The sequence below is a fragment of the Erinaceus europaeus genome, chromosome 12 (assembly GCF_950295315.1).
Source record: "Erinaceus europaeus chromosome 12, mEriEur2.1, whole genome shotgun sequence".
In the NCBI taxonomy this organism is placed as follows: domain Eukaryota; kingdom Metazoa; phylum Chordata; class Mammalia; order Eulipotyphla; family Erinaceidae; genus Erinaceus; species Erinaceus europaeus.
In genome coordinates this window covers 35,357,354-35,383,663 of record NC_080173.1, presented here as the reverse complement: position 1 = coordinate 35,383,663, position 26,310 = coordinate 35,357,354, and the positions used below count along the sequence as shown (strand labels likewise).

Here is a 26,310-nt window from a genome sequence, read left to right as displayed (position 1 = left end):
TGAGATACAGGCAATTAACAAAGATGGCAGATTAAATGTCTGTCTCTCTATGGCCAGTATAACTGAGAAAAACAGAGGACTGGATTCCAATTTAGTCCTATACCTTTCAGCAATGACCTGCCTTGGTTTTGATGCCCAAGGTAGACATCGGGAAGCATTCTCTATTGGTACCGCCTCCCATGTCCCTATTTGTGTTTTATTAGTTTTACTTCCCAGTCACATCACCAGTGGATCCATTTGTCTACTTCCCCACACATACTGAGCTCCTGGACAGCACCATAAACTCTTCCACAAATGAGGCATGATAGTTGACCCTCTGAACAGAAGTCAGGGTTGATCTACAATGTGAATGAAATCATTCCATGTCTCTATTTAAGATTTAGTTTGATTGCATTTTAAGAGAAACTTCACACTCTTCATTTTGACCCCAAAGCCCTGTATAATCTCATCTCTTCCTGCTTGTTCTTTTATTCTCACTGTCTTATTCTCTATACCCAGAATTACATAGCTCAGGGTCATTTAATCCATAAAGCTCCCTATCACCTTTGCATGCTTGCTAGAGGCTACTCATGAACACTTATCCAGACTTGGATACCTCCTGATCTTTTTCTTTCCAAGGTTTGATGAGAAGCTCATGTCCTTAAAGAGCCACTCACCCTTTAGTAAGTAAATTAATAAATATATTCCCCCTTGCTAATTCCAGTGTTTTTCTAGCTTTCACCAAAGCAATGATCTGACTGTATAAGCTTCCCATTCATATATCTGATTCTTCACGATCTCATTTCTGTTAACTAGACTGCAAGAACTACAGGATGGCAGCCATGTCTATCCAAGCCATCACATGTTATAAGTACCTAACAAGAAATTTAACAATTCGATTAAAGAATGGATAATTAAATGAAAAACGACTGAATGAACATATGAATGAATGAAAGATAAGTCTTAGCAGCCAACAGCAGAAGGAAGAAATGTATCAGTTCTTCAGTGTTAGGAGATGTGGGTTAAATTAAAAATACTAGTTGGTATTACTGTACAGGAGATATAAAAGCAAATTAGGACTGTGGCTGAGGAGGCAATCCGGTACTCCTTCCATGATTTATTTCCCAGTCACTTATTTCTTTTGCTCCAGGACAAATGCAGACCTAGTGTTTTGATTCTGTCAAGAGAAGGTAAGCAAGGTGTAACATTTCTGGCTACACAATAAGACATCTCCTTCCTCATTCTTCCTCAGAGGAGGCATGCCAGGGAGTTCCAATGGTCTTCAAATACTGTTTCCATGTGTGCAAAATCCCCTCCTCATGTCTAAGTGTACTGTAAGCCATGCTTGCACTCATTGCACCACAGTTCACATGAGGGTGGCATAGAGCTACAGTGCTTCATTTTGAACAGGATGTATCTACTAGCATCACAGCCCCATGCTAAAACCTGTTAATGCCCACATCTGTATTTTTATGAAGCAGGTCTTAAATATTTGCATATGTTTTCAATCTAAAAAGACTTTCTCCTTTCTAGTGGTTCAAGAAATAAAAATGATCTTGTATTCCATGCCTGCTCATTTCCAGGGTTCACCGTAAAAGCTCAAATGTTCAAAAATGTCAAGGCAGATATGGCACTAGTTCTCACAGGATGCCCTTTCTGCCCCACCTCATTGAATGTTCACAAACCAAAGTGCCTCTTGGGCTTCTAAGGAAAGAAACTCCTTTCAATGGAAATGAAGAGCTGCTATTCACTTACACAAATAATTGCCATATCAAGTGGACTTTTCCTAAAGGAAAACAACAGAGAATTAAGCAGTTGCTTCCCCTGTATTTTCTCAAGCAAAATGGAAAATGCAGTTAGGAGTTCAGGAACACATTTTCAGAGCAGAAGTAATGAGTCAGAGGGTGGCAGTTGAGTATGCACGGCAAAGATGCCCATAAGGGCAACAAGTTGCTAGAAAAGTAATCTCATGAGAACCAGAGTAGTAAGGCACAGAGCAAAGGCAAATTCTCAGTGTAAGAAAATAAGTGTGTGTGTGTGTGTGTGTGTGTGTGTGTGTGTGTGTGTGTGTGGAGGGTGCATAATGGTTATGCAAAGAGACTCTCAAGCCTGAGGTTTCAAAGTCCCAGGTTCAATTTCCCCAAAGCTGAGCAGTACTCTGATAAAAATAAAATGAGAAAAAAACATAATAAACATAAAATAGGAGTGGAGATTATGGGGGGGGGGCTGAGGTAAGCTAGAGATAGAATATAGGCTTTAAGCATCAACTACAAAGTTGTGGGGTTAGGTACAAAAATTAAACTGTGGGGCCCCTTGCTTAAAATTAAGAACTTTAAGATGTTGACAATAGAGCATTAAGCCAAAAAGAACCCCATGAACCCCAGGGTTCTACGGACTGTAAAAGCTAGGACTGATAATGTTAGGCTTAAGGGGAAGGGGTGCTGTAGCTCTAGGAGCCATCAAAACTCTTTAGAAGTGCAAGCTTTCCTCCAGTCTGCTTTGCTCTCAGAAAACACCACCCTTGAAGGATCATAGTGAGACAAATAAATCATGCTTAAGCTAGTAACTAGAAGTGACAAAAAAAGGAGGAACTGTCAGGTTTGTTATGTTAATTTCAATTTGTTTTAATTTTTGGAAGGACTCTTTTTGAGTTATGATTCATTTCAGCACCCAAACACCAGATTCAAGTCAAGGCCTTCTGGTGCTATTATAAGCGTATTGCTGATGCCTAATGAAATGACTTCTTATTATGTTTCTTTTATAAGGGCTATAAATAAAAATATTTGAAAGAGCTCATTTTTAATGTGCCACTATTATCCATTCTCAGTTATAAATTTAATGTCTCCTTAGGCCCCACAGATTGCAATATGATTCACAACATGTGACGGTTGTTCAAAAACAGAAGGCTATCCTAATATCTCATTATTGCAGTCCTTATGATGCGGTTGTAAAAGCTGAGGACAACTGCGGAAACTTGCTTAAAGGAGTCATAAAGGATGATGAGAAGTTTTGCTCAGAACCCTATAAAATGTATTACAACAGATTAAAATAGGATTACACATTGACTAGCTTTCACAAAGCATTTGTTTTCTGGGGTACCTGGGGCTGGTGGAGATTCATGGAAGAATAAAGGGAGTACATGTCTAACACCATTTTCTCTATTCTCCTTGAAATTTGCTAACTATATGGGCAGCAGCTCCACACTGAGAATGACAACAAGGTTTCTATCTTGGGATGGCATGGACTGATTTCATGAATCTCATGGAAGAGCAATAATAAAGCAAAAATATTATTCAGGAGAAAACACAAATGCGATCCAGAACCCTAACATTTATTGATGGCAGAAGCAGTAGTTTTACACAAGAATCCCAAGGAAGATCTGTTACTCCTCAGGATAACCTGTAAGCCCTTAGAACCTTTTTTTCCTGTCTGCTCCACTCATGCTATTGGAAAGTTGCACTTGTTTGCTCTTTAACATTACAGAGCCTTTACTTCTCATTTAATTTTGCTTGAACTCAATTTATACTTTTACTAGCTTTCCCATGTGAGTAAAAACATTATTTCTTACACAAAGCAGAACTTGGACTGGAGTTGGTGTATTGCACCAAACTAAAAGACTGGGTGGGGGGCAGGTCTTGGGACATATTGACCATATGGGGGTTGAACTGTTATGTGGAAAACTGAGGTGTTGCACATGTACTACTACTACATTTTACTGTGGACTATAAACCATTAATACTTCAATAAAGGGGAAAAAAAACCAACATAGTTTCTCTTCAAGTTTTTCCTAGATAGATGGTCTCTTATATAGAACTTTAGAAATGTTTCTGGTTCCCCAAGTCCTCATATGACAAACTGTCCTTTGATAACATTCAGCACCTGGAAGAATTTCAGTGGTGCTTTTCCTTCATCCAGGAAAGGGAGAGGAGAGGAGGCATTCTGATATGATTAGGAAGCAGGTTCTACCAGCAAATAGATCCAGGGGTTGAGTCCTTTATTTATTTATTTATTTATTTATTTATTTATTTGCCTCCAGGGTTATTGCTGGGCTTGGTGGCTGCACCATGAATTCACTGCTCCTGAAGGCCATTTCCCCCCTTTTGTTGCTCTTGTTGTTGTAGCCTTGCTGTGCTTATTATTGTTGTTGATGTCATTCATTGTTGGACAGAACAGAGAGAAATGGAGAGAGGAGGGGAAGACAGAGAGGGGGACAGAAAGATAGACACCTACAGATCCGCTTCATCACCTGTGAAGCGACTCCTCTGCAAGTGGGGAGCCAGGGGCTCGAACCAAGACCCTTACACTGATTCTGGCACTTTGCGCCATGTGCACTTAACCCGCTGCGCTACCGCCTGACCCCCGGAAAGGTGTATGTAAAAAATCAACTGCTGTGGATTTCCCACAAGAGACAGCAGACTAATCCTTGGGGCTACAACAGATTCAACAAAGTGATGAAATATACCAATAAATTGTCTCTGTGGACAACACACATTGGCTGTTGTATTAAAACTCACCAGAAGCGTCTTTTGTCAGTGGCTATGAAGACAAGATTTAGAGTAGGGCACAGCAGCTAAAATGGACTCCCAAGAACTACTTCCTTAATCACAGACCCAATCATGCTTTAACACTGTGATGCCTCATGAATGTCCCCCCAAAACTAAATGTATTATCAAGTACCACTTGAATAAAAAAAAGTTACCATGACACACAATCCACCTTGTTCAGAACAAAAATGGAACCGTAATGCCAATCAAGTTCAACAACATTTTGCATGTCACCGTAAGTACATTTAACTCCAGGGAGTTTGTGGTGTTAAGTTGGTGGTTAAACAGTCTGCAACTATCCTGTAGATGCTGAGCCCCAGACACAAAAGCCACCAGAGTTCAATGCTTCATTTATAACAGTGAAACAATTAAAGGCACCAACATTCAATTAAAATGCAGACAGCACTGAAGTAAGGAGTATTTCTAAGAGCTAAAAGTCAACTTTTAAGAGCAGACTACCTTGTAAAATGCAATGCATGAAATTCATAATGCAGAGCTCCTTAGAAGCACGATTATCTTAGCAGTAGATCGCAACCCCACTAATGAGACCTGTCAATATTAACATTTTTCTATTCTGTTTCATTTCAAGAGGTACAGTTACCCATTCTCCATTATTATGCCTCCATCCTTGTGTTTTCTTCAGAGCTGCCATAGAAGAAACAGTACAATCCATTAAATGGCCTTCTTGGAAATGATAAATTCAATTCCATGGAGACATACAAATTTAATTTCTTATTCGTTGCCAAACATTTGACACAACCAGAAGGACGTGAGAGTCACACCACACTGTCATATCTGGTAAAAACAAGCAGTTGGCTGAAAACCTGACCTGGGAATTGTGACAATTTCTGAATCCATAACCATGCCTTAAAGTGTGCATAAATCCCTAGCAAGGGTACAGTTTACATGTTAAATAACACAAAAACATCTGAATCATGCTCAACCCAGCCCCAACAAGGCAGAGCAGTAACGTAGTTGCAGGGGTGGGTGGAGGGGTAGGGGCCAGAAGCAGGAAGCCCTTGGGGATGGTCACAGAGCACAGAAGCAGACACACAGCACAATCACAGACATCAGCAAACACAATGGAGCACACACACAGCACTAGAATTCAATCACTTTTTTTAAAAAGAAAAAAATGATATAAAAGATAGTTTCTCACCCCTCAAAACAAAACTGGAACTTTGGTTTACAGGCCCGGCTATGCCCATATGCCCTCCTCGTCATCCTGTGGCCGGACCCGGGTAGGGAGGGGAGCACCGGAATGAAAGAAGAGAAGGTTAGTTACATCGTGATGCACTAGAAAGGCACACTGATCTTCACTATGTTGTTACATCTTTAAGAAGGAGGAAAAGAAAATCCATAGTAACTTAAGTTCCACATCACCAAGTTGTCAAACACATCACTGGAGTTCTGTATCTATGGCAACCTCCCACACAAAAACATTCCATCGACCCAGCTCTGACTTTGTGTCAAGACTGGATTAGAAGATTAAAATTAGTCTACATTAGCAAATGATTATTTTTTTGGAAGGCATGCAGTCTGAATTGCATCTGTGTTAGGAGTAGATTAGACCTTTTAAGCAAGCAGAGAAGTAATTATAGTAATCAAATACCCTTAATTTCTCATAAGCTTAAAGTATCAATAAAGACTAAGAATTAAAAAGAAAACCATACTTGGGTGCAACACACTTTGTATGCATGTGGTAACACACAGTGGTTATTTCACAAGGGTTAAACATGCTGTGATCTTCAACATTGGTCAGGTTTAGTTTTGCTCTCAGCATAAAGGAGGGTGTGCATGCCATGGAATGATTATACATTTGCAATCAAATAAGTTTCAAAGAAAAGAAAGTAAACTTTCAATTCAGTAGAATGCTTGTAGAAAGGAAGTTTTGTTTAACTGGGAATTGTGTTTAGCTGTGGATAAACTGAAACTTATTTGGTCTGAATGCTTGTTGTTGAAACCCTTCCAGAAAAAAAAAAATGGCTCTGGCCACTTTCCACACTGAGTAAGTGGCCCACAAACAGGGAAATTGAACCTTTGAAGACATAAGTATATCCACCCTCACAGAGTCCTGTTTTGAACAAGAATTCTCACTGTTTATGGTAAGGATGAAAACAATGTACAGAAGACTGACTGGTTCATATTCTGGTCTCATACAGAATTTGAGAACCGTGTCTTTCAATAAGTCCTTGCTGAAACCAGGTCTTGACATGATTTGCTTCTTTATTTTGAAAATAAAGAACAGGATTTTTTAAGGCTTGGAATATTTTCTTTTAACTTGGTTCCTTATTGATTAAGTTGTAAATATTAGGTTGAAACAAATAAAATTGCCAAAATTTGACCTTTTTTTTTCCTAGAAAACCAGCAATTTCACATAGCAACCAAAGCTTGTCAATAGGCCAAGGTGGTCTTCATGAGCTTAAGAATTTAGATCTATAGTTTTTAAACAAAGGTATTATATAATTTATTTCCTTTGTATTTCTGTGTTTCCTATTTTAAGCATATAAATATACTCTAAGAAGACCAATTAAATATTTCAATGGAATCTTTTCACATAAGTAAAATTCACATAAATGTAAATTTTACCTATGTTTATTTATCACTATACTGCCTAGGAGTTGTTCCTGGCACTTAGTTTCCCTATCTCCTAACATAACCTGAGAAACATGGATTTTTGACATTCACCAAACTTCCTCTCTGTTCCTGGAGAAAAGCATAATTGACATCCTATTTATGATAATAAAGAAACAAAGTCTACAGGATAGGGTCCCCACACATCCAAATGCAGTCATAGGTTCTAGAAGCTCCTCTAGAAATTCAACATAGAAGGTTGTGTATATGTGTGCAAATATAATCCTCTAGACAGAATTCCCAGCTTTCATTATAAGTATCTTGACTTCCCATATCCCTCAGCACTGCTACAGGAAAACTCCAAGCAAAGGGACTTGTTGCTTTGCCAAAGTCAAAACACAAAGGAGGTTTTCCCTAATCTATAGCTCACAGTACTTATGAATGCTGCCTAAAACAATGTTCCCTGCAAAGCAGTTCATTTCATTTTGCATTTCCAGCCCAACTGCATGTTTACATTCAGTTTGTTTCTAATCCATTCAAAGATTTTTTCCAGAAAAAAAAAAGAGGAAACAAAAAAAGCTACTGCCACTGAAATCTACCACAATTTTCTTCTTCATAGTGAAAAGTGGTCTAATGCAAATCACTTTTAGCAAATTGAATATATTAAAAAGTGGTAATTAATTATGATTGAGACAGACAGGAGTTGTAGATTGAAAGTATACACTGCCAATATCACTACTGTGCCTCGTCCACCATAGGAATAAAAAGGAGCTCCCAGATGTCGAGGGTTATTAAAAACCAGATGTGGAGATCGACATCTTGTATGCTGGTGAATAAAGTAAAGAAATATGACAGTCCAACATAAACTTTGTTAACATTTACATGGCAGAAATGTGGAGAAATTCCTCTAGTGAACTTGGAATATCCTCCATTTTTTTAAGTTTTTAGTTCCTGAAGTTTGAAGTTAAAAAAAAAAAAAGGAAGAGAGAGAGACACACACACATAGGGAGGGAAGTTATGTCCCTGCTGGTCTCTCTAATCTTTAAAGCTTAAACGTGAATTGACCCTAATCACCAAGTGATCTGGGTCAGAGTGAGTGTCTGCTTGGGGAATAAAAAACCAAACTGCAGAAGCTAATCAGAGAGAGAACTCTGAGTATTTTCCCAAACCCTCACAGCTGTTTGACTCCCACAGAGCCTGCATCCCTGTATGCAAATATTAATTTGTTTAGCAGCCTTACTTCACCAGAAATGTAAATTTGGGGAGCAAAAAGCAAGAAACAGAGAGATACCACTTAATCCCTAACTGCATGCCAAATTGTTGAGAAACCCTTGAAGTGTGTAAAATATGTCTACTGGGTCTGGGAGAGCTTGCAGACTTTCCTTGTTTTTCTGCTTCCAAAGCTACATTGCAGTGGCTGTCCTGGATGCTGCCTGCTGTTTACTACCTTGGGTGTCCTTATTAAGGGCTTACTATGCCAGGGATTGCCAAAATAGTTGGATGAGAACAAGTCCTCTGGCTTACCAGTGATTCACAAGCTGCCTTCATAGCATCTGAGGAAGGGAACACCCGAGACAAACTGAGGTCGAGAACACACTGAGCATAAAACAGCAATTTTTGAAGAGAGGAGAAAGCTTAACTATCAAATAACCTCAGAATATATCTGTGGCCTTGGAAATCCTGCCATCCCTGCCATCCCCAGTACTGGACCCTAATGGAATTCTCTGAATACTCTGATAAAAATAAAATTCCTCACAGAGTAGAAGGCTCCCAGGGCTCAGCTGATGGCAGGGTCTAAGGACAAAGGGACTGAGTCACCACTGGAGAGCGGCTATGGTTGGGGGCATTTATTAGCCCCAGCAAATCAGCTCCAGGAAGCAACTCTATAATCTGACATGATAAACAGCCCAGCATAAACCTTTAATTGGGCTTTATTTTGAAGTATTAGGTAGAAGCAGCAGGCAAGCCTCAGCCCATCACTGGAGGCTTTTTTTCTTTCTTCAAACACCTACAACTCTTTGAGTTAATAGTCAGCTTTTTCTCTTAAAATTGGAGGCCTGGGTTCCTAATAGGGACCTTGCTGTTACACCTGTCCTAACTGGAGAAGAGAGTGAAATTATGCAAGTGTCATTGTCACATAAACCCACTGCCTCAGCTGGCTCTGACAGCAACATCAGCCTGCTTTCCAAGTGGGGAGGGATGTGAGGAGGTTATCCTGTATAATAGTCTGGTATGGACAGTCACAGGTCCATCTCCACTCTATTCCAGCTCATGGTTTTTCTGGCACTTACCAAAAGCACCAAGCCCCAGGACACTGCAAACTTTGGCTGCTCAAATCACAGTAGCAGGACCACAGTGTGGCATTTATAGTGTGCCCTGCACCTGAGCAGCTCCTTTTGATTTTTTTCCAATTTGTCCAAAGCAAGTAAAGACAGGTGTACATGTAAGGAAACACAGTAAGGTTGAGCCTGGAGAATGGCAGCATGCTTTATCAGAGCACTAGAAAGTCTCCTCTTACTAGTCCAAGCCTTTCCTCTAGAGAACTTCCATTTGTGACTTTTACCTCTCCTGCTTCAGGAAATGCTCAGTCTATGATGAGCATATGACAAGACTTTTCTGTTTAGATTAGGGCCAGAATGGTGGCAAACTCTTATACAATTTCTATTTGTTACAGTCTATGGGAGACACTGATAGTGAAGTGCCCCCAAAGAATAGCAAAGTCCTATCCAGGTTCAGACACCTGCTCTGTACTCTGTTTAAACCTGCTAGTTTGTTTCTGACCTGGGCTAGAGACAAGCCAGCAGGAAGTAGCTTTTGCTCCAGGTTGTATGCAGTGCGACACCTCTCTATGTTTCCTCACTGAGTCAAGTGAGGCTTAGAAGGAAAGGTCAGGTAGTTCACCCAGGAACACCTGGCAGTAGCTATGGAGCCAGGGTCAAATTCCAATCTGTCTAACCATAAAATGCACACTCCCCAACACTTGAGCTGGGAAGACAGAGAAAGAAGAGCTTGTTGTTACCCCAGATGGCATTGGCTTAGCTTGGCTTAGTTCAGCTCTGAAGTACTTTGGACTCTTCTTTGCCCTCTTCCCAAGCTGCTAAGGATCCTATGTGGAATTGGATGGTAGAGCTTAGGTAGGACCTCTGCTTTTGGGTGAGAGAGAGCATCACATGCAGTAGCAACTGTCCCTTACATGGGCCTATCAGCAGTACCTCAGCAAACACCAAGGTCCCGTAGGGGAAAGGCAGCACTTGCACTACCCTCACTGCCTTACAATGGTTCAGAAGGAGAAACTTAGCAAGTATCTCCAAACAAGTAAGCAGTTAAGGCTAGGTCCTTGTTTGGAGAATGACTTTTCTCCTCTGAGAGAGAATGCCACCTGGATACCTGACTTTTCAGGTTGTCAAGATTTCGTTGACTTGTTTCTCCTCACTTTTCAATATACCAGCACTTCCTTCTTGTTCTTTTAGCATGGTGGATAAAAACTTGATATCACTGGCCAATTGGAAAATGTGACAGAGCTGTCCATATTTTTAAAGGAAACACACTGGGATGTTTCTTAGCAGAGAGGCAAAGACTGGTATCTTGAGCAACCTGCATTGGGTCTTCCTGGCAAGTTTACCTCATGAAGACCTCCCTGAGGAAGGATAGCTACCTGAGCTCTCCTTGAGAACAGGACAGAGCTTTGGGAATTGGGGAGGAGGATTTCCCTTTCATTACTCACGTAATATTTCTAGGTGTTTTCTCAATGTAGGGACAGGTGAAGAAATTAGCTTTTGACTTCCTTTAAGCAAATTTAATACTGTTAGACCAGTCTTTTGTGTATGGAACCAGCTGAAACATTAAATAGTCCTAGCCAAAGATAAAAATGATAGAACACTTTCCACTGGCCAAAAATAGTGCTTTGGAACCCCAATTGACATCTGCTCCAAGCTGAGTCATTGCCAGATAACAATGAAAAGGTGTGTGGGGGGGGGGGTGGGGGTGGAGACAGACTTTAGTTTCAACCCCTTATTCATGTGTGGCTTTATTAAACTCAGTGAAAGTGGTATTTTTAACATGATTCTAGTCCTATCATTTTCCCAGTTAATGAGCTATCAGTTCTCCTAGCCTCTTGATTCCTCAATACTTTCAGCTACTTTGTAGATGTTGCAAATATGACCAGACCCACCATCCATGCTGGTCACACTTGATGGTTTATTACTATGAAAACAAATGATTTGATACTGCACTAAAGTCAGAGGACATTAGAAGAATCTGACAGTACACAAAAGCAATAAAGCAATTTTTACACAGTTTAGTTAAAATTAGAGTGCATTCAGATCATTCATATATCGATAACTAAGATACTGAAAGTGTGTGTGTGTGTGTGTGTCCATATGCAATGTCACTGCTCCTGGGTCATCTTTTTCATGTTCTCTACTTATGAGGGGGGGAAGGGGGAGAGCAAGTGCATGCTGTGGTACTAGCACACAAACCCAAGGCCTTGCCATGGTAAGACATATACTCTGCCAGGTATTCTATCCTGACCCAGAAACAAAATATCAGAAGTGAAACTGTTCTGCATGTAAGGTAGTTGGCAGAAATTGTGAATATGTGCAGTGTGCATTTAATGGATGTTTCCAGTTCTCTTTCCTCCACAGGCCTGTTATATTCTGCAAGTGCCTGGGATATGAAGTCAAACATGCCCGTTTTTATATGTGTCCAGGAAGAGAGGAGAGGCAATGGTGGGCTTTTAACAATATGAAATGGGTTTTGCTGCTTGCAGATGTTTCAAGGTTGGCCACCCCCTTTCAAGGAGGGAGCTGAAGTGCTTCCTCTTAGACAAATGTGACTGGATTAAAGCAGCGAGTTGGAAAGGAATCGACCTTCCAGTGTTGCCAAGATGAGCTACGTCTATAAGCTGGGGAGTGCAAGAAGTATCTGAAAACCCCTGTTGACTCAAATGATACAGCAACAAATCTCTTTAATGAAACCATAATATTGAAAACAAAGTTTGAAACTTAGAGTAATAAGTAAGAGAAGAAAGACACCACTCTACCCAAAATAGAGTAAGACTGAAATATCCAATAGGCTCAAATCTCCTTTAAGGAGAAATCCTTTTTGACCAGGAGGATCCTGATGTATTAGTAACCAGCTCTGCTCTTTCCCCATGTATGAAGACCCTCCCTGGAAAAGTTTATCAAATCATTCCCCTCATGTGCTTACATGTAAGGAATTAACTTCACACCCAAATTAAGGTGCTTTGGCAATAACCTGCTCATCTGCAAAGCTAGTTTCCCAATGGCTATGTTATGCCCTGCCGCTCCTCCTTCTCCTGTGCCTTGTAATGGTTGGGTGAGCATGTAACTGCGAGTAGAGGGAAGAACAGCTAAATACCTCTCACAGCAGCAGGTCAGACATTTGTCCTCATTTCCTTCTTTACCTGTGGCCTCACGGAGAGCCATGAGGGTCATTCTAGAGCTTCTGCTCTTAAAAACAAGCAAACAAATAAACTGCCACCTTTACTTCCTGATGGTGATAAATAGCATATAGCTGCTGGTTTGTGCTTTGTAGCTGGGGTGGGAGAGGAGTGATATAATTCTTAGAGGGCTAACATAAAAAGTAGTTGTTTTGCCTACTTTCTATTTCATGTGGATTGGTTTTTATCTGCTGAGTTTTAAACACAGAGCCATTCGATCCACATACAATGAAAAGAGTATCAGAAAAGAGGAAAGTAATCACAAAAAGTTGTGATGATGTATATTGATGTTAACTAACCTTATTCTGGTATTCATTTCACAGTACATACATGTATAAGATTTTTATGTTGTGCATATAGAACTAGTGCAATTCTATATGTCAAATATATCTCAGTGTAAAATAAGAAGCAGGTGACTCACAAAATTTATTTTAAAGTGCAAATGCATTCCAGTATATCTTTGGCTCTAATTCTGAGAGGACTGGCTCAGGAGTAAAAACAGTTGAGATCTGTGGACCTTCTTCCCATCCAAAAATCATAGTGCAACAAGAGGTTTCTTTATGGCTTTTCAACTCCATGGTTTCATCCTTACATGAAGCCAAATCCAAGGCTTCTTCTTAGAAGTAGGCCACAATATTAGATTTAGCATGCAAAAAGCCCTTATCATCTCTCATTTGGAAAAGCTTCAGACATACTCACTTGGTTGGGAAACATCAAAAGTCTAAGACATGCAACTTTTCTTTTGCAGGCCATTTTTGTGGGGAGCTAAAATTTTCTGTTCTGTTAGAGTATCTTAACCGCATTTTAGTAAGCTCTGATATGTGGTCATTCATTTTTCTGCTACATAGGAAACATAAAATGTATTTACATACATACACATATATATGTATATATAGTGCATATTCAAACATGCACTCAGGGGAAGTTAAGGAGAGAAAATTCTAGTTAAATATGGTCTTGAGAAATTCTTCCATATGTGGAAAAGTCCTCAGTTCCTCTGACATAGTGTGATACATACATATATACACACAGACACTATGTATACATTTATACCACATTCATTTAACCTCAAAACATAAAATAAATTCGTTTTATCCCTCCTTAACCAAAAACTAGGAATAACAACTCTAAATACAGAATCCATCTTCTGGGGGGCAATGGAGCAAGTTAAACCCTTGGTCTGTTTGTTAGAATTCAAAGGGCTGCACTTTGGTGAAAGTGCAAGGAAAGCAAGGCATCAATCACAAGCCCCTGCCCAGTGCTCACAGAGAGGGGTAGAGGTTGAGTGTGGAATCCAAGGACCCTGAGTTGGCTTTCAGAGAAGCTAAAAAGGTCCGGGGAGGGGCGGCAATGACCAATTCATTTATCTGGTGGACAATGAGACTCCAAGCTATTGTTGGTCAAACATAAATGAGGGGCTTTAGAGAGGCTGGGGGTGCTGTTACCAAACAGGTTTGGGGCCAAGAAAGACATAGGACTAGGAAATGTAGTCATTCCCTTTGTCAACCACCTTGGCAAGAATCTGTAAGAATGCAAAAAGTTCTGCAGGATTCTCAAGACCAGATAAGTGCAGCATGGACTGTGTTGTGAGGGTCCGGGGAGCAGATATCTCTGTGTATTTTCTGAGCTAAGCTTATTTATGACATTTGTCTATAGGAAAGGGAGAGAAAGGACGTGAATTAGGACACTTTGTAACAGAACACAGGTGCCTCTGGCATGGATGGACACTGGAACCATTTCATTATTCCTTCGCCTTTGTATTTGTGCCACAACCACTAGTGTGAAAGGTCAAATCTAGATTTCTTTGGTTACCACATTATTTGGATACTAATGCCATGTGTCTCATGCAGAATTCAATAGAGGTTTTTTCAGTAGAAAACGAAAATGGACATTCAGTGCTTTAAATGTGTCCGGTGGTTCAAATTTACTTCTCATCAAAGAGGTAATGCCTGCTTGAACCACACAGTAAGCAGGGATAGCAAAGAAATGACTGAAGATTTGCTAGTCACATCTGTGAATAGAGCCTAGAAACTGCGAAGTAGAGTGGATCGTATTTGGTACTAAGACAATCAATTTTCTTGGGCTATATCAGAATGGCAGAGTGGACATCCTAAAAGTAAGCATGCCAAGTAGAAAGCCCAGCTTTTGAACAGGAAGGCCACTGTTTGAATATGCCCTCAGTGTCCTGGCTGATTACTAGCAGCTTCTGGCCCAGGGAAGATTACTGGCCAAGGGAAGCAACGTTTACTTTGCTTTAGAGACCTTACTTGTCCCAGGCTCTTATCTATGCAGAATTTCAAGGGTGAGTGAACAAAAGAATGTGGGTTCTGCCAATTCTCTGGAACCCAGAGAAATTCCCTTCCTTCTGAATGTGTCATAACAAAATCACATCACCCTGGTATTCCCTGGCTGTGAAAGAGTCATAAGGTAACTGAATTTTCATTATGTGCAGTTCAAGAATAATAGAAATATAATGGAATAGTCCAAGGGAGCAGGTGAAATATAGGGAAAGGAAAGGGATACAAATTACAAAGCAAAAAATGCAAGTAAAGACAATGAAAACTTGAGCAAATAAAAAGAAAACTGATGGTATAACATTTAATTAAACTTTGGAAAGTAAATCAAAATAGGACAACATGTATGAAAATTCAATAAGAGAAAAGCAATTTGCCTTCTATAGTTGATACAGCAATGAAACTCAAGTTAATATGAATTTATCCATGAATATATCTAAAGTGATACCCTAAACAGTTTGCCATTGATTGAGAGCACTCATAGGCTCAGAGCCTCATCTTGAGCTTGCTAATGTTCAGATATATGAACCTGGGTAACTACCAAAGTCTCTTAAATTCCAGGTCCTTATCTGTGTTTGGGGATGCTGTTATCTGCCCTTCCTATTTCCCAAAAGGCCCTAAAGGAAAAATTCACTCACCAGTCCTCTATCAAGTGCACACTTTGGGCTTAACAGATGTGAAGGTGTGACTATGCTGTTCATTATGTAGGGGATAGTATAACATAAACTTCAATCACAATTTTCCCTTATCAATGTATTAAGTGTTATACTGATATGCTTCTAGAGTCTGTAGCCCTTTCTAATTAATTTCTTTAAAAGTGACTTCTTAAAGTGAAATGGGGGAAGTCAAGCAAACAAACAACAAAGACAAAACAAAACAAATCCTTAGCAGAAAACAGGTGAATATCAGAGGGGGAGAGAATTGAGGGGTGAGTGAAATAGATGTAAACTAGACTCTTGGTGGGATTCATAATCTAGTGTATCTGAGTATCAAATCATAATGTTGTGCACCAGAATCTTACACTTTAATGTAGAATTACAGACAATTTTTTTTATTAAGATAAAAGTTACTTTTAAAATAGATTTTATTTATTCTTTATTTATTTATTTTTTTTGCCTCCAGGGTTATCACTGGGGCTTGGTGCCTGCACTATGAATCCACTGCTCCTGGAGGTCACTTTTCCCATTTTGCCCTTGTAGTTGTTATTGTTGTCATCGTTATTTTTGTCATTGTTATTGTTGTCATGGCTATTGTTGTTGCTGGATAGAACAGAGAAAAAACCAAGAGAGGAGGGGAAGACAGAGAGGAGGAGATAATAAAGACAGATACCTGCAGACCTGCTTCACCACTTGTGAAGTGACCCCCTGCAGGTGAGGAGCTGGGGGCTCAAACCAGGATCCTTATGTTGGTCCTTAAGTTTTGCGCCATGTGTGTTTAATCCATTGTGGTACTGCCCAGTTCATTCATTTTTATTTATTTATTTATTTATTTATTTATTTATTTATTTATTTATTTTTTACCAGAGCACTGCTTAGTTCTGGTTTATGGTGGTGCAGGGGATTGAATTTGGGACTTTGGAGCCTCAGGAATGGGAGTCTGTTTGCATAACCATTATGTTATCTACCCTTACCCCTATTTATTCATTTTTAATGCAGTACTGAGGATCAAAGCCAGCGTCTCACATATGTAACATCTGTGCTCTACCAGTGAGCCTCCTCCTTGGCCATAAAAATAAATTTCAAGTGAGATTTGAATGTTTTCATGGTAGTCAATTCCTTGAGCATTTCAATTCCTATTTCTATTCAAAAAAGAAGGGGAAGAGAGAGAGAGAGATAGAGGAAGACAGAGAGAGAGGAGATGCAAGTTCTAGGACTGGAAAGTGGCTAAATGTGCTGGGGTTTTAAGTTACAGATTGTATTTTTTCCCCCATTGAGGCCTTTATAAACCTAAGAGACAGGCACACATCTGAGTCTGAAGGGCAGTCCAAAGAAGGACTGGCATGTTAAGCTGCCAATCATTCTTTTTAAAATGTTATTTATTTTATTTTATTTGACTTGATAGATACAGAAATGGTGGGGGGGGGGTAATAGGGAAAGAGAAAGGGAAACACCTACAACCCTGCTCCACTGCTCCTGAAGTTCCCTGTAGTACAGTTGGGGACATGCGGTCTGAACCCAGGTCTTTGTGCACGGCACTGTGTTTACTCAACCAGCTGCAACTGGCACTCATCTTGACACTACAGTTTTTTTTTTTTTATTTGAGGCTAGTTCACACCTTAGAGTCATTGGAAGACAAACAAACAAACAAACAAAAATGGCTTCCTGGGGCAAAAGACAGCAGCTGTGTCCAGAAAAAAACAAAAGGAGACTTAAAAAGACTTGACATTATTGATAAAGGTAAAGGAAGATGCTACTTAAAGAAAATAACAGATGAGACTAATAAAAATAGGCATAGAGGGCATTCAGGAAAATCCGGATTTCCACTCAGCTGCTCTAAAATCAGTATTAGTGCCTTCACTAGAATTGCAGTCTCTAACATGCCTTCAGCAGCGACCTTGTATTTCTTCACAATGCTTACCCAGGACTTGGGAGGTGATTGTGCTGTAGAGTGCATGCCTTGGGTGTGGAAAGCCCTGAGTTGCATCTCCAGCACTACATCAAATGGTGGAGTGGTCCTCTCTCACACAAAAAATGCTTACAATTTAGCTAGTGCCATGAAAATTTTTTCTGAGATACTCTTGTCCCTACTTCTTAAAATATCTCCCCAGGCACCATTGGAACTTGTCTCAATATTAAACTTGAATATAACCAGTGGTTATGCTCAACCAGATCTCATAGGCCACCAGTTATTAAAAGCTACTCTGTTAGTACTCAGGTACTGAGTTGCTTTACCACACCTCTCTCATGTATTCTTCAAAACCCCTCTTTCCTCATTACAGTTAACTTTGTATTGACGTAGGGCTGTCTGTTTATGATTACCTTGTTTTTCTGGGTTTCTATCCTCATAGTTGTTCCTTCAGTTTAGTTAGTCTAGGTTTCTGGAAGGTCAGTCCATTTTCAGATGTCATAATTTGTAAACAGGTATCCCAAGAAAGGAGTGGAAAGAATATTCTCATTTTCTGCCATGCAAAGCAATGAAATGGTGTCTTAAAACTCCATCTTCTGATAAAAAACACTTCTGGGAAGAGAGTAGCTCCAAATATGGGAAAAGTGTATAAATATTGTTGACTGTAAACCCCATTGTTTTGATCTGATCTGGGGCCCATATTCAGCTTAAGAGCCTATGTGACTTCTGCATCTCTGTGGATTTGAGCCCACATTCTGTGGTCATGAGTAGGAACATTCCAAGCTTCCCTGATTTGAGGACCCATCTTCCTAGGGTGGAGCATACAGTATGTTGTCCATCCTCCCTTCAGAGGATGGAACATTCTCTACTGTTGTTGATCCAAGTTCAGGGCAAGGTCCTATGGGAGCCCACAAAGGGGTCTATTGTTTTGTTCCTGGTAGAGATAATTGGCAATATTGGGGAGAGGGATTTATTCAAGGTATAGGCCCATCATGTCTGTTCAGGAATGTCAGGACTCCCTGACTAGGGCCCCAGCTGATGGGGTAGCCTGATAGTGACTAAAGAGTCATTGTTAAAGTATGCCTTTATTCAACTTTCGTAGTCCTTGCTTTGATAAGGTTAGCTTTGGAGACAGTGAGGGAAGTGTAATAGGAAGTAGGTGAGGTGTATATCTAAGTCTAAGTAGACAATATTTCATTATGAAATTTATACTGAGTCACTGCAAACTATTGTGTTCTTTTGCTTTCAGGTATATATTTTGCCCTAATTTATGGATACATGTGAACATATGCTCTATCTCATGGGACCTAGTCTATATCTAGGTTTTGTTTCTGGTCCTTTTTCCAGGCATGACACCATCTCCCTAGACAATAACTTGGATCCACCTGCATATCAGATTTCAGGCTCAGGGAAAAAAAAAAAAAAAGAAAACTAGTATAGTCACAGGCCCTTTGGAATAGAACTAAAATAGGCCTATTAGCTATCTACAAGATGAAGACCCCCCTCCAACTCTTCATCTGCACTATTCTGGCCTTTAGATTCATGATTAGTCAACAACTTGTTTGGCTTTATATGTTAACTCTCTTTTCAGCCACCAGGTTCCAGATGCTAGCAGGATGCTGACCAGACTTCCCTGGACAGACAACCCCACCAATGTGTCCCGGAACCCCTCTTCCCCAGAGCACTGCCCCACTAGGGAAAGAAAGAGACAAGATGGGAGTATTGATCGACCTGCCAACACCCATGTTCAGCGGGGAAGCAATTACAGAAGCCAGACCTTCCACCTTCTGCATCCCATAATGACCCTGGGTCCATACTCCCAGAGGGATAAAGAATAGGAAAGCTATCAGGTGAGGGAATGAGATGTGGAGTTCAGATGGTAGGAACTGTGTGTAATTGTACCCCTCTTATCTTATGGTTTTGTCAATGTTTCCTTTTTATAAAAATAATAAAATAATAATAAAAAACACTGCTGGACATCAAATCAGCTATGTTTTAAGCTAGGTAATCTCTTTCTTTACCTGATACTCTTAGTAAAGTGTTTCACAGGGCCCAGATGTTACTAGGAAAGGAATAAGAGAAGGATCCCATGATCAAATAAGTCTGGGAAATGCTGGATTAAATAAAATTGGAGAGGTTTCTTTCTTATATGATTTTTTCAGACCCTTTGATCTACTAATTGCACCAAGACTCTCTAAGATAGAGTTATAATATGCAGCAGTTTCCCAAAATCCTTTGCCTACCAAATCTTTGTTTTAAGACTTTACTCATGAGACTAATGTTCCAAAAGTTACTTTGGGAAATACAAGTCTAGACTTATAACCCTTGGATTCAATTTCTCCCATGGAGAAAGCAAAATTGCAGTGAAAGATTGAACAGGGGAGAGATGGAAAAAGAATCTATTTCTGTAAGTATCTGGCAACACTTAAACTGAATTTCCTAAGGAAAAACAAGTTTCTCTGGAATAGTAGCAAAGTAACCCATTTTAAATAGTGTTGCTTCAGTTTAATGTGTTCCAATGTCCTAACAAAGTTCAAGAGGCAATGTCAACATTTTGCAACCCTGCTTTCAGGAGACATCACTGGTCAACTCTTCAGGGTCATAGGAAAGGCATGACTGGAAGATGCAGGGTAAGAGAATTAGAAATCCCTGGAAGATATCTCTTCTTTTTAAAGACAATTTTGTTAACATAGGCACATTGTAGATATTTAGTTTAAATCCAATCCAAATCAATCCAGGATTATTCACTCTCTAATACTGTCACATTCTGACACAAGGCTGTGATTCTCTCCTAAGAATGTGTGCTTCAAGTATTATTGATGAGCTAATAACCAGCAGCAAAACTTCAGCAAGTTCATGCCCTTCCTCTCATGCCTGCATTTCTCATCAGAATCCTAGGGTGAAGCTACTTTCCTCTATGTACCTGGTTGCCTAGAAGATTCACTGAAGTGTAGCATGTGAAAGTGGAAGACTATCACCCTCAGTTTAACAGGAACAATGAGAAAGTTGTATCACATGTGTTGATGATGTTCTCAGCCACTCATTAAGGAGTGAGAAGGGCACCATCCTGAGTAATGATTTCAGCCCTGTAATAATCTCTAGTGTTAGTGGACCAAAGTTAGAGGTCAACCAAGTGGGTGAGTCAACTAGTTTGTGATCAGAGATTTCTGGGAAAGATCAGGAGACTCCCTTTTGAAAGAAATAGCTTCACAAGGTAGATAAATTTGATGTCCTGTTTCTAGCAGGATATATTGGCATATGTTTCTCTGTGACAAAACAAGAAAATATGTTATCCTAGCAGATCCTTGTATGACTCACTCTCCTGATTTGGCTCCAAATTCTTCTTCCTATCCCTACATAGCCTTCTGTTCCTGTCTTTCATGGCAAAGGCGCAAGCTGGCCTAACACCAGTAACACCTCAAACTCATCCCTCATTAGAGAATGTCAAGGAGCAAAGGACATTGTGCCAAAGGGAAGGGACCAACAACAAAATGAGAAGACTTAGAAGGATGAGAGGCAGACTGGGGTGATGTGTATGGGGAGGGGGTTAGCAATGGTAAAGGATAGAATTAGACTAAGTAAAATCAAATTAAACCACACATCATAAACATACACATTCATGACATAAAACAAGTAAGACATATACATTCATGACATAAAACAAATATTCACTTTACAGATATGTAAGTTGAAAATCACTGGAGTACTAAGGATTTGCACTGGGGCCTTTCTGCACTTGGCTGCAGAAATCTCAAGGTCCTCTTGTGTGAACACTTTCTGCAGTGTTGGAGTCTCTGAGGACAAATCACTCATTTCCAGTGCAAGAGACGGGCCAAGAAGAGGACAAAAGGCCACCTGGCTAGAGCTACCTCATGCTTCAGTTCCAGGGAGTACTTCTTATGCCTTGTACTATATAAATGATTCTACCTAGAGTGGCACATCTTGGAGAATTGGAGTATTTACTTCTCCTTTTGGACACTAGTGCCATTATATGAAAAACAAACAGAGCCAACTGAAAAAGATGTTTTAGTAGCATAATACTCATCCCCTTTACCATCAAACAAACACTCTTCTCATATTCTCATATCCCAATATGAGCCTAACTACATATTCAGGAATATATATCAAAAGTATTTACACAGATCCAGATGACTCTAATACATTACCTATAACCTCACCCCCTCTTCAAATTTATTATATAAGTTACACTAGAACGAGACTCACACATATATAAGCATGTCATAGTAGAATAAAGGACAAATATTGCTATATTAACCATGTTATTCTAGTTTGCCTTTAATTTTATAATTTCCATGAGATCTATTTTTATGAGTTGTAATGCTAAACACTGCAAATAGTTCCTGCTTTTGGTGGGTGAAAACTAGAGGAGGTTTCTGTGTTTCTGTCAATCTTTTCACTTGCTTTACTTAGTCAAGGTAGAAGGTGGGATCCAAATCAAATAATTCAGTTCCCTTGGCCTCACTGGCTGAAGTGTAAGCAAAAGGATTTCTCTTTATGTTATTTTACCCATCGTTAATTTGCATCACTAAGGAATTTTCTAGGAAAGTGCTCTGCAAACTCAAGCCTTCTCTGGCTGCCAAGCTCATGGAAACAAAGTATTTTCTCTTAAAATTCTGAAAGAGGCATTCCAGTAACACCCACTATTAGATACTAGCCCAGCAACAGGCTACATATTTATGAAAGAAGAAAGGAAAGGAGAAAAGAAAATGCATAACATAAACAAGAACAGACAAAACCTTAAAGAGGAAGGAGAAAGGAAAACATTTAGATTCCTTGAGTGATGGAAATAAATACCAAAGCTATTAGATTCAGTTCAAAGAACATATCACTTTATGCTGTTTATTATTTCTTGTGGATTATTTATTTTATCTTAAAATATCCAAAGGGTAAAAAGGGTCCTGGAGGTAGACAGCAATGAAACTGACCTGGTCAGGAGAGGGTCTGTGATTGGAATGTTGCGACCTCCCAGGAGATCGGTGGTGGTGGTGATGGTGGTGGTGGTGGTAATGGTGGTGGTCCTCCTCGTAGTTGTCCGCCATCAACTTCATTCTGTTCTGGGTCTGCACAGGACAAAATGAAGATTCCATCAGGAGCTAAAAGACCAGCCAAAGAGATTTGAGCCATAATTATAACTCCTATGAGATTTTCTTAGTTCCTCATCCAGAAGTCATCACATTTGGTCAAATTGAACTTAATGAAGAAAGCCCATGACATCAGATTTGGTGAAAGATGATTTGTCACATCCTTAAAGCCACTGTTTGGATGGACAGTTGCTTATGTAGAAGTACTTGCCCATTTGACTTAAATGGGGAAGAATGGACACACATCCTATGAACTTTATTTTACGCTATCAAGCAATCACAGAGGGCTAGGGTGAGCTTGCCATTATGAACTGCCAACAATCATGCTCTATGCTCTAGAGCAAGTGCGGGAAGAAAGTCCTGGATGACAAAATAGGGAGGGGCAGGGTGGGGACACGTAACTATACGCAAACAGTGGTTTCAGGACACAAGGCAAAAATTCCACTCCAAAGCTGCCAAATGCAGAACACAGACGGATGAAGACGGTTATTTGCAATGATAATGGCAGGACTCACTCTCTCTGTCTTTCCTGACATTTTAATTGATATTCTTTGTAGAAACTGAGCAAAGAGAACAAAGTCAAGGGGAAAGAACTGACAACTCTAATTTATATCCTACTCTATATGTCACCTGAGACAGGTAGGTATCATAGTTTGAAACCTACAGTCATTGAATTTTATTGTTTATTGTGCAAGGAAAACAATAAGCCAGTGATGAAGTGATTTAAAAGAGTCACAGAATCTAGAAAAATACCTGTAGATCATAAAAAAGGCAGATAAACACATCAAACCCCCAAGGCCAGGAAATACAGAAGTATGTATTTGGAAATCAGATTCTGTGGATTCAAGTCCTGATTTCCCTCTTTGCTGGGCATGTGATCTTTAGAGAGTTAAATATTTCTACAGTGCAATTTTCTCAGCTTTATGTAAAGCAGCAGAAACACTGGCCACCCAAATCCCTCTCCTCTACCCCTTTCAATGTCAGCTCAGCACCTGGCAACCAAGGAATTCACAATGAAAGCCTATGATATCATTACTAGTATGTTGATGTCACTGTTCTGTAAGAAGATTCTACATAAAAATCATTTTATTTGCTTGTGGTACCTTCCCTAGCCTCATTCCTTTACCTCTAACTTCTGTGTCTAGCTAACTCACAATTTCATTTCTTAGATCTGTTTTTCTGACCCCACCCTTGAGGCCAGGGGTATCTCCCACTCATACTGCTCCCTAAGCCTGGGCTTATTGGCCCACCTGTCCAATAGATTTGTTGTTTCTTTTATTTTCGTCTCCTTAGAAGCTAGTGCAGAAGTAGGTGTGTCGCACATGTTGTTGCAACAAATGACTCAAAGCAGGGGCCATGATGCTGAGGGTTGCTGCCATCTTAGAGGCACAATGCATGTTTGCCTTCTGCCAGGGAAGGTCATCAAGAGTTGAAGCCATCTCATAAGTTGCCATAATGAACCCACTGGCAGCTGAAGATGATAGTGAGCCATCAGCACTTGGAGAGAGCTAGAAGTCAAAAGCTGTCAGAGCCTCCAAGCAGTTGGCATTTTGCTATGTCTCATAAATCATAATGCGGGTGCTAACAGTTGTCCTTGCAGTACTCTTTTACATTAAAGATATATTTTATTTATTGCCTATGAAGGACAGTGAGTGAGACAGAAAGAGAGAGACAGAGTGGAGAGTAACGAGAGCTCCACTCTGTTACACGCAGCACCAGGGCTAGAAAGGGGAATCTCTGGCATGTATGTTTTATGCTCCACCAGTTGAGTTACTTCCCCCAGATGCTCTTAGAGTAATTTTTATGTGCAAGCTAACATCCTCAAAACTTTCCTGGGAGAAATTACTTTCCTCATTTGCAGCTAGAAAATTAAGGAATAAAATTCAGTCCCTAGAGTCTCTTCCCAAGCACAAAACATAGAGATTTTCTGGGTGTTCCAATTTGCAGTCTCTAGGCTTTTTTCTTCACTGTGCTGTGAGGAGAAAAGGCACACAACTACACAGGTAAAAATGGCTTTCTCATAAAAGCTTAGGTCCTATTAAGTTTTGGAAACATCTCACATCCTGACTCTACCTGCCAGAGGATGTCTCCTGATTAACTCCCTCCAGCTTTATAAGTGTGTATAATATCTGAAAGACCCCGGAGCATATACAAAAATGTATGTACATAAATGAGAACAATAAGAATAGAGGCAGAGATCCACCTAAAAATTAAATTAAAAATTCCCAGGCAACTTCTGGCAGCTGATAGTATTTCTATGCTTCACTTGTCCACTTAAAGTGTCAGAAGACCCTGTGGACAAGTTATGTCTTGTGAGAAAGAGGTGTTGCTGATCAAGCACTGAGGTTCCCCTTATTTTGCCTGTCCTTGTGCATAGGATTCTGAAAGTCAGTGTTCACACCTAAAATTCCAGTATTGTCAGGAGCCTATACTTTTGAACTCATGAACTAATAAATCTGGAATTGTTTCTTCTAGTGGAATTCTGAGAGTCCAAAGGGAGCTGTAAGCTCTGCTCTAGTCAAGAAGAAAGGGACTCACCCATGAATGAATGATGTAGCCCAAATGAACAAATAATAACTCTGCTATTGTAAACATCATAACGTCCTTATCCTTTGGGGAAGCTCCTGTGATTTTATGAGATTATTTTCTTACCAGTGACAAGATTCAAATTCCCTACCTTTGAACTATATCTCATAAAAGAATGTACAACCTAAACAAGATGCTATATGCAGTCCTAAATGTGTCTGCTGAAATGAGGTGTTGGAGAGTAGGCATGTCATGGGATAAAGACTGTAAATGAATGATGTCATCTTTCCAATTTGGTGCTGAAATATAAATAAACCATGTTGTTCATGTGAATACCAGATCTAGAGGAAATGTACACAGAGCAATTGTGAGCGGAAGAGGCTCCTTTTGATTAGTCTGTGCTGGAAGAGAAGAGTGTGAAAGGGAGATGAAAAATGAGAGTTTGGCTTGATACTCTAGACCATTTTTATTTATCTTGTTTGTAACATATCCCTTAAACTGTGACCTAGTTCTTACAGACTGGTTGCTAATATATTCTTCCAAATTAAAACAAAGCTTAACTAATCCTACTCAATGAAATGGCAAATTAAAAATAGATCTCAGTTACTAATAGATTTTTTTTAACTGAAATTACCTATCCTCATCTTCCCCTAGTTATATTGGCTTTCTAACACACCAAGAATGGTCTGGAAAGACAAGAAGACATTAATAAGACTCCTTAAAGACTGAAGAAAGAAAACCTATAAAAAAAATCACACCAAGAATTGAAATGAAGATATCATTTATTTAAGTAATTCCAGATACAATTACCAGGTGATTCCATGTGTCTATAACTGTGCAGTCCTTAGATACATGTGGCACCCACCAAAAACCTTAAATAGTAAATCTTCAGGGATGTCATAACTGAAACCCCAGGAAGACTAATACAGAGTTGGAGGGAATAGCTTTACCCACTCTACACTTAAGGACTCCTAAACTTATTTAGAAATTCAGTGAAGCCCATTTTTATTTCCTTTTCAGTGTTTACCAAACTGCTGACCTGACACTTTTGCCTTTAGCAGGGTTATATTATTTTTATTATATTATGCCTGCTGAGACAAATCTAATCAGATTTCATTTTCTACTTCCTCTTTCTTTTAGGCACCCTTTTATTTCTCTAGGGCAATAGACTCCTAACAAGTTTCCCCTTGTCCTCTTGCCTGACTCTGGACACAAGGTAGAACTGGAGTAACATCACATCCTTCTTGCTCCCTGGCCTCAAATTC

The 26,310-nt window shown here is 39.7% G+C and overlaps 1 protein-coding gene across 7 annotated transcripts in view; it reads right to left on the bottom strand.

Moving 5' to 3' along the window:
• ERC2 (ELKS/RAB6-interacting/CAST family member 2) overlaps window positions 1-26,310 on the bottom strand; it is a 1,141,350-nt gene that overhangs the window by 80,974 nt on the left and 1,034,066 nt on the right. For all 7 annotated transcript variants that reach the window (XM_060203088.1, XM_060203089.1, XM_060203090.1 and 4 more), the window contains 2 exons: window positions 22,364-22,498; window positions 5,683-5,748 (listed from right to left, as the gene is read on the bottom strand). In XM_060203088.1, the coding sequence (XP_060059071.1) occupies window positions 5,722-5,748; window positions 22,364-22,498 (162 nt within the window). In that variant the 3' untranslated portion in view covers window positions 5,683-5,721. The remainder of the gene's footprint in view (window positions 1-5,682; window positions 5,749-22,363; window positions 22,499-26,310) is intronic.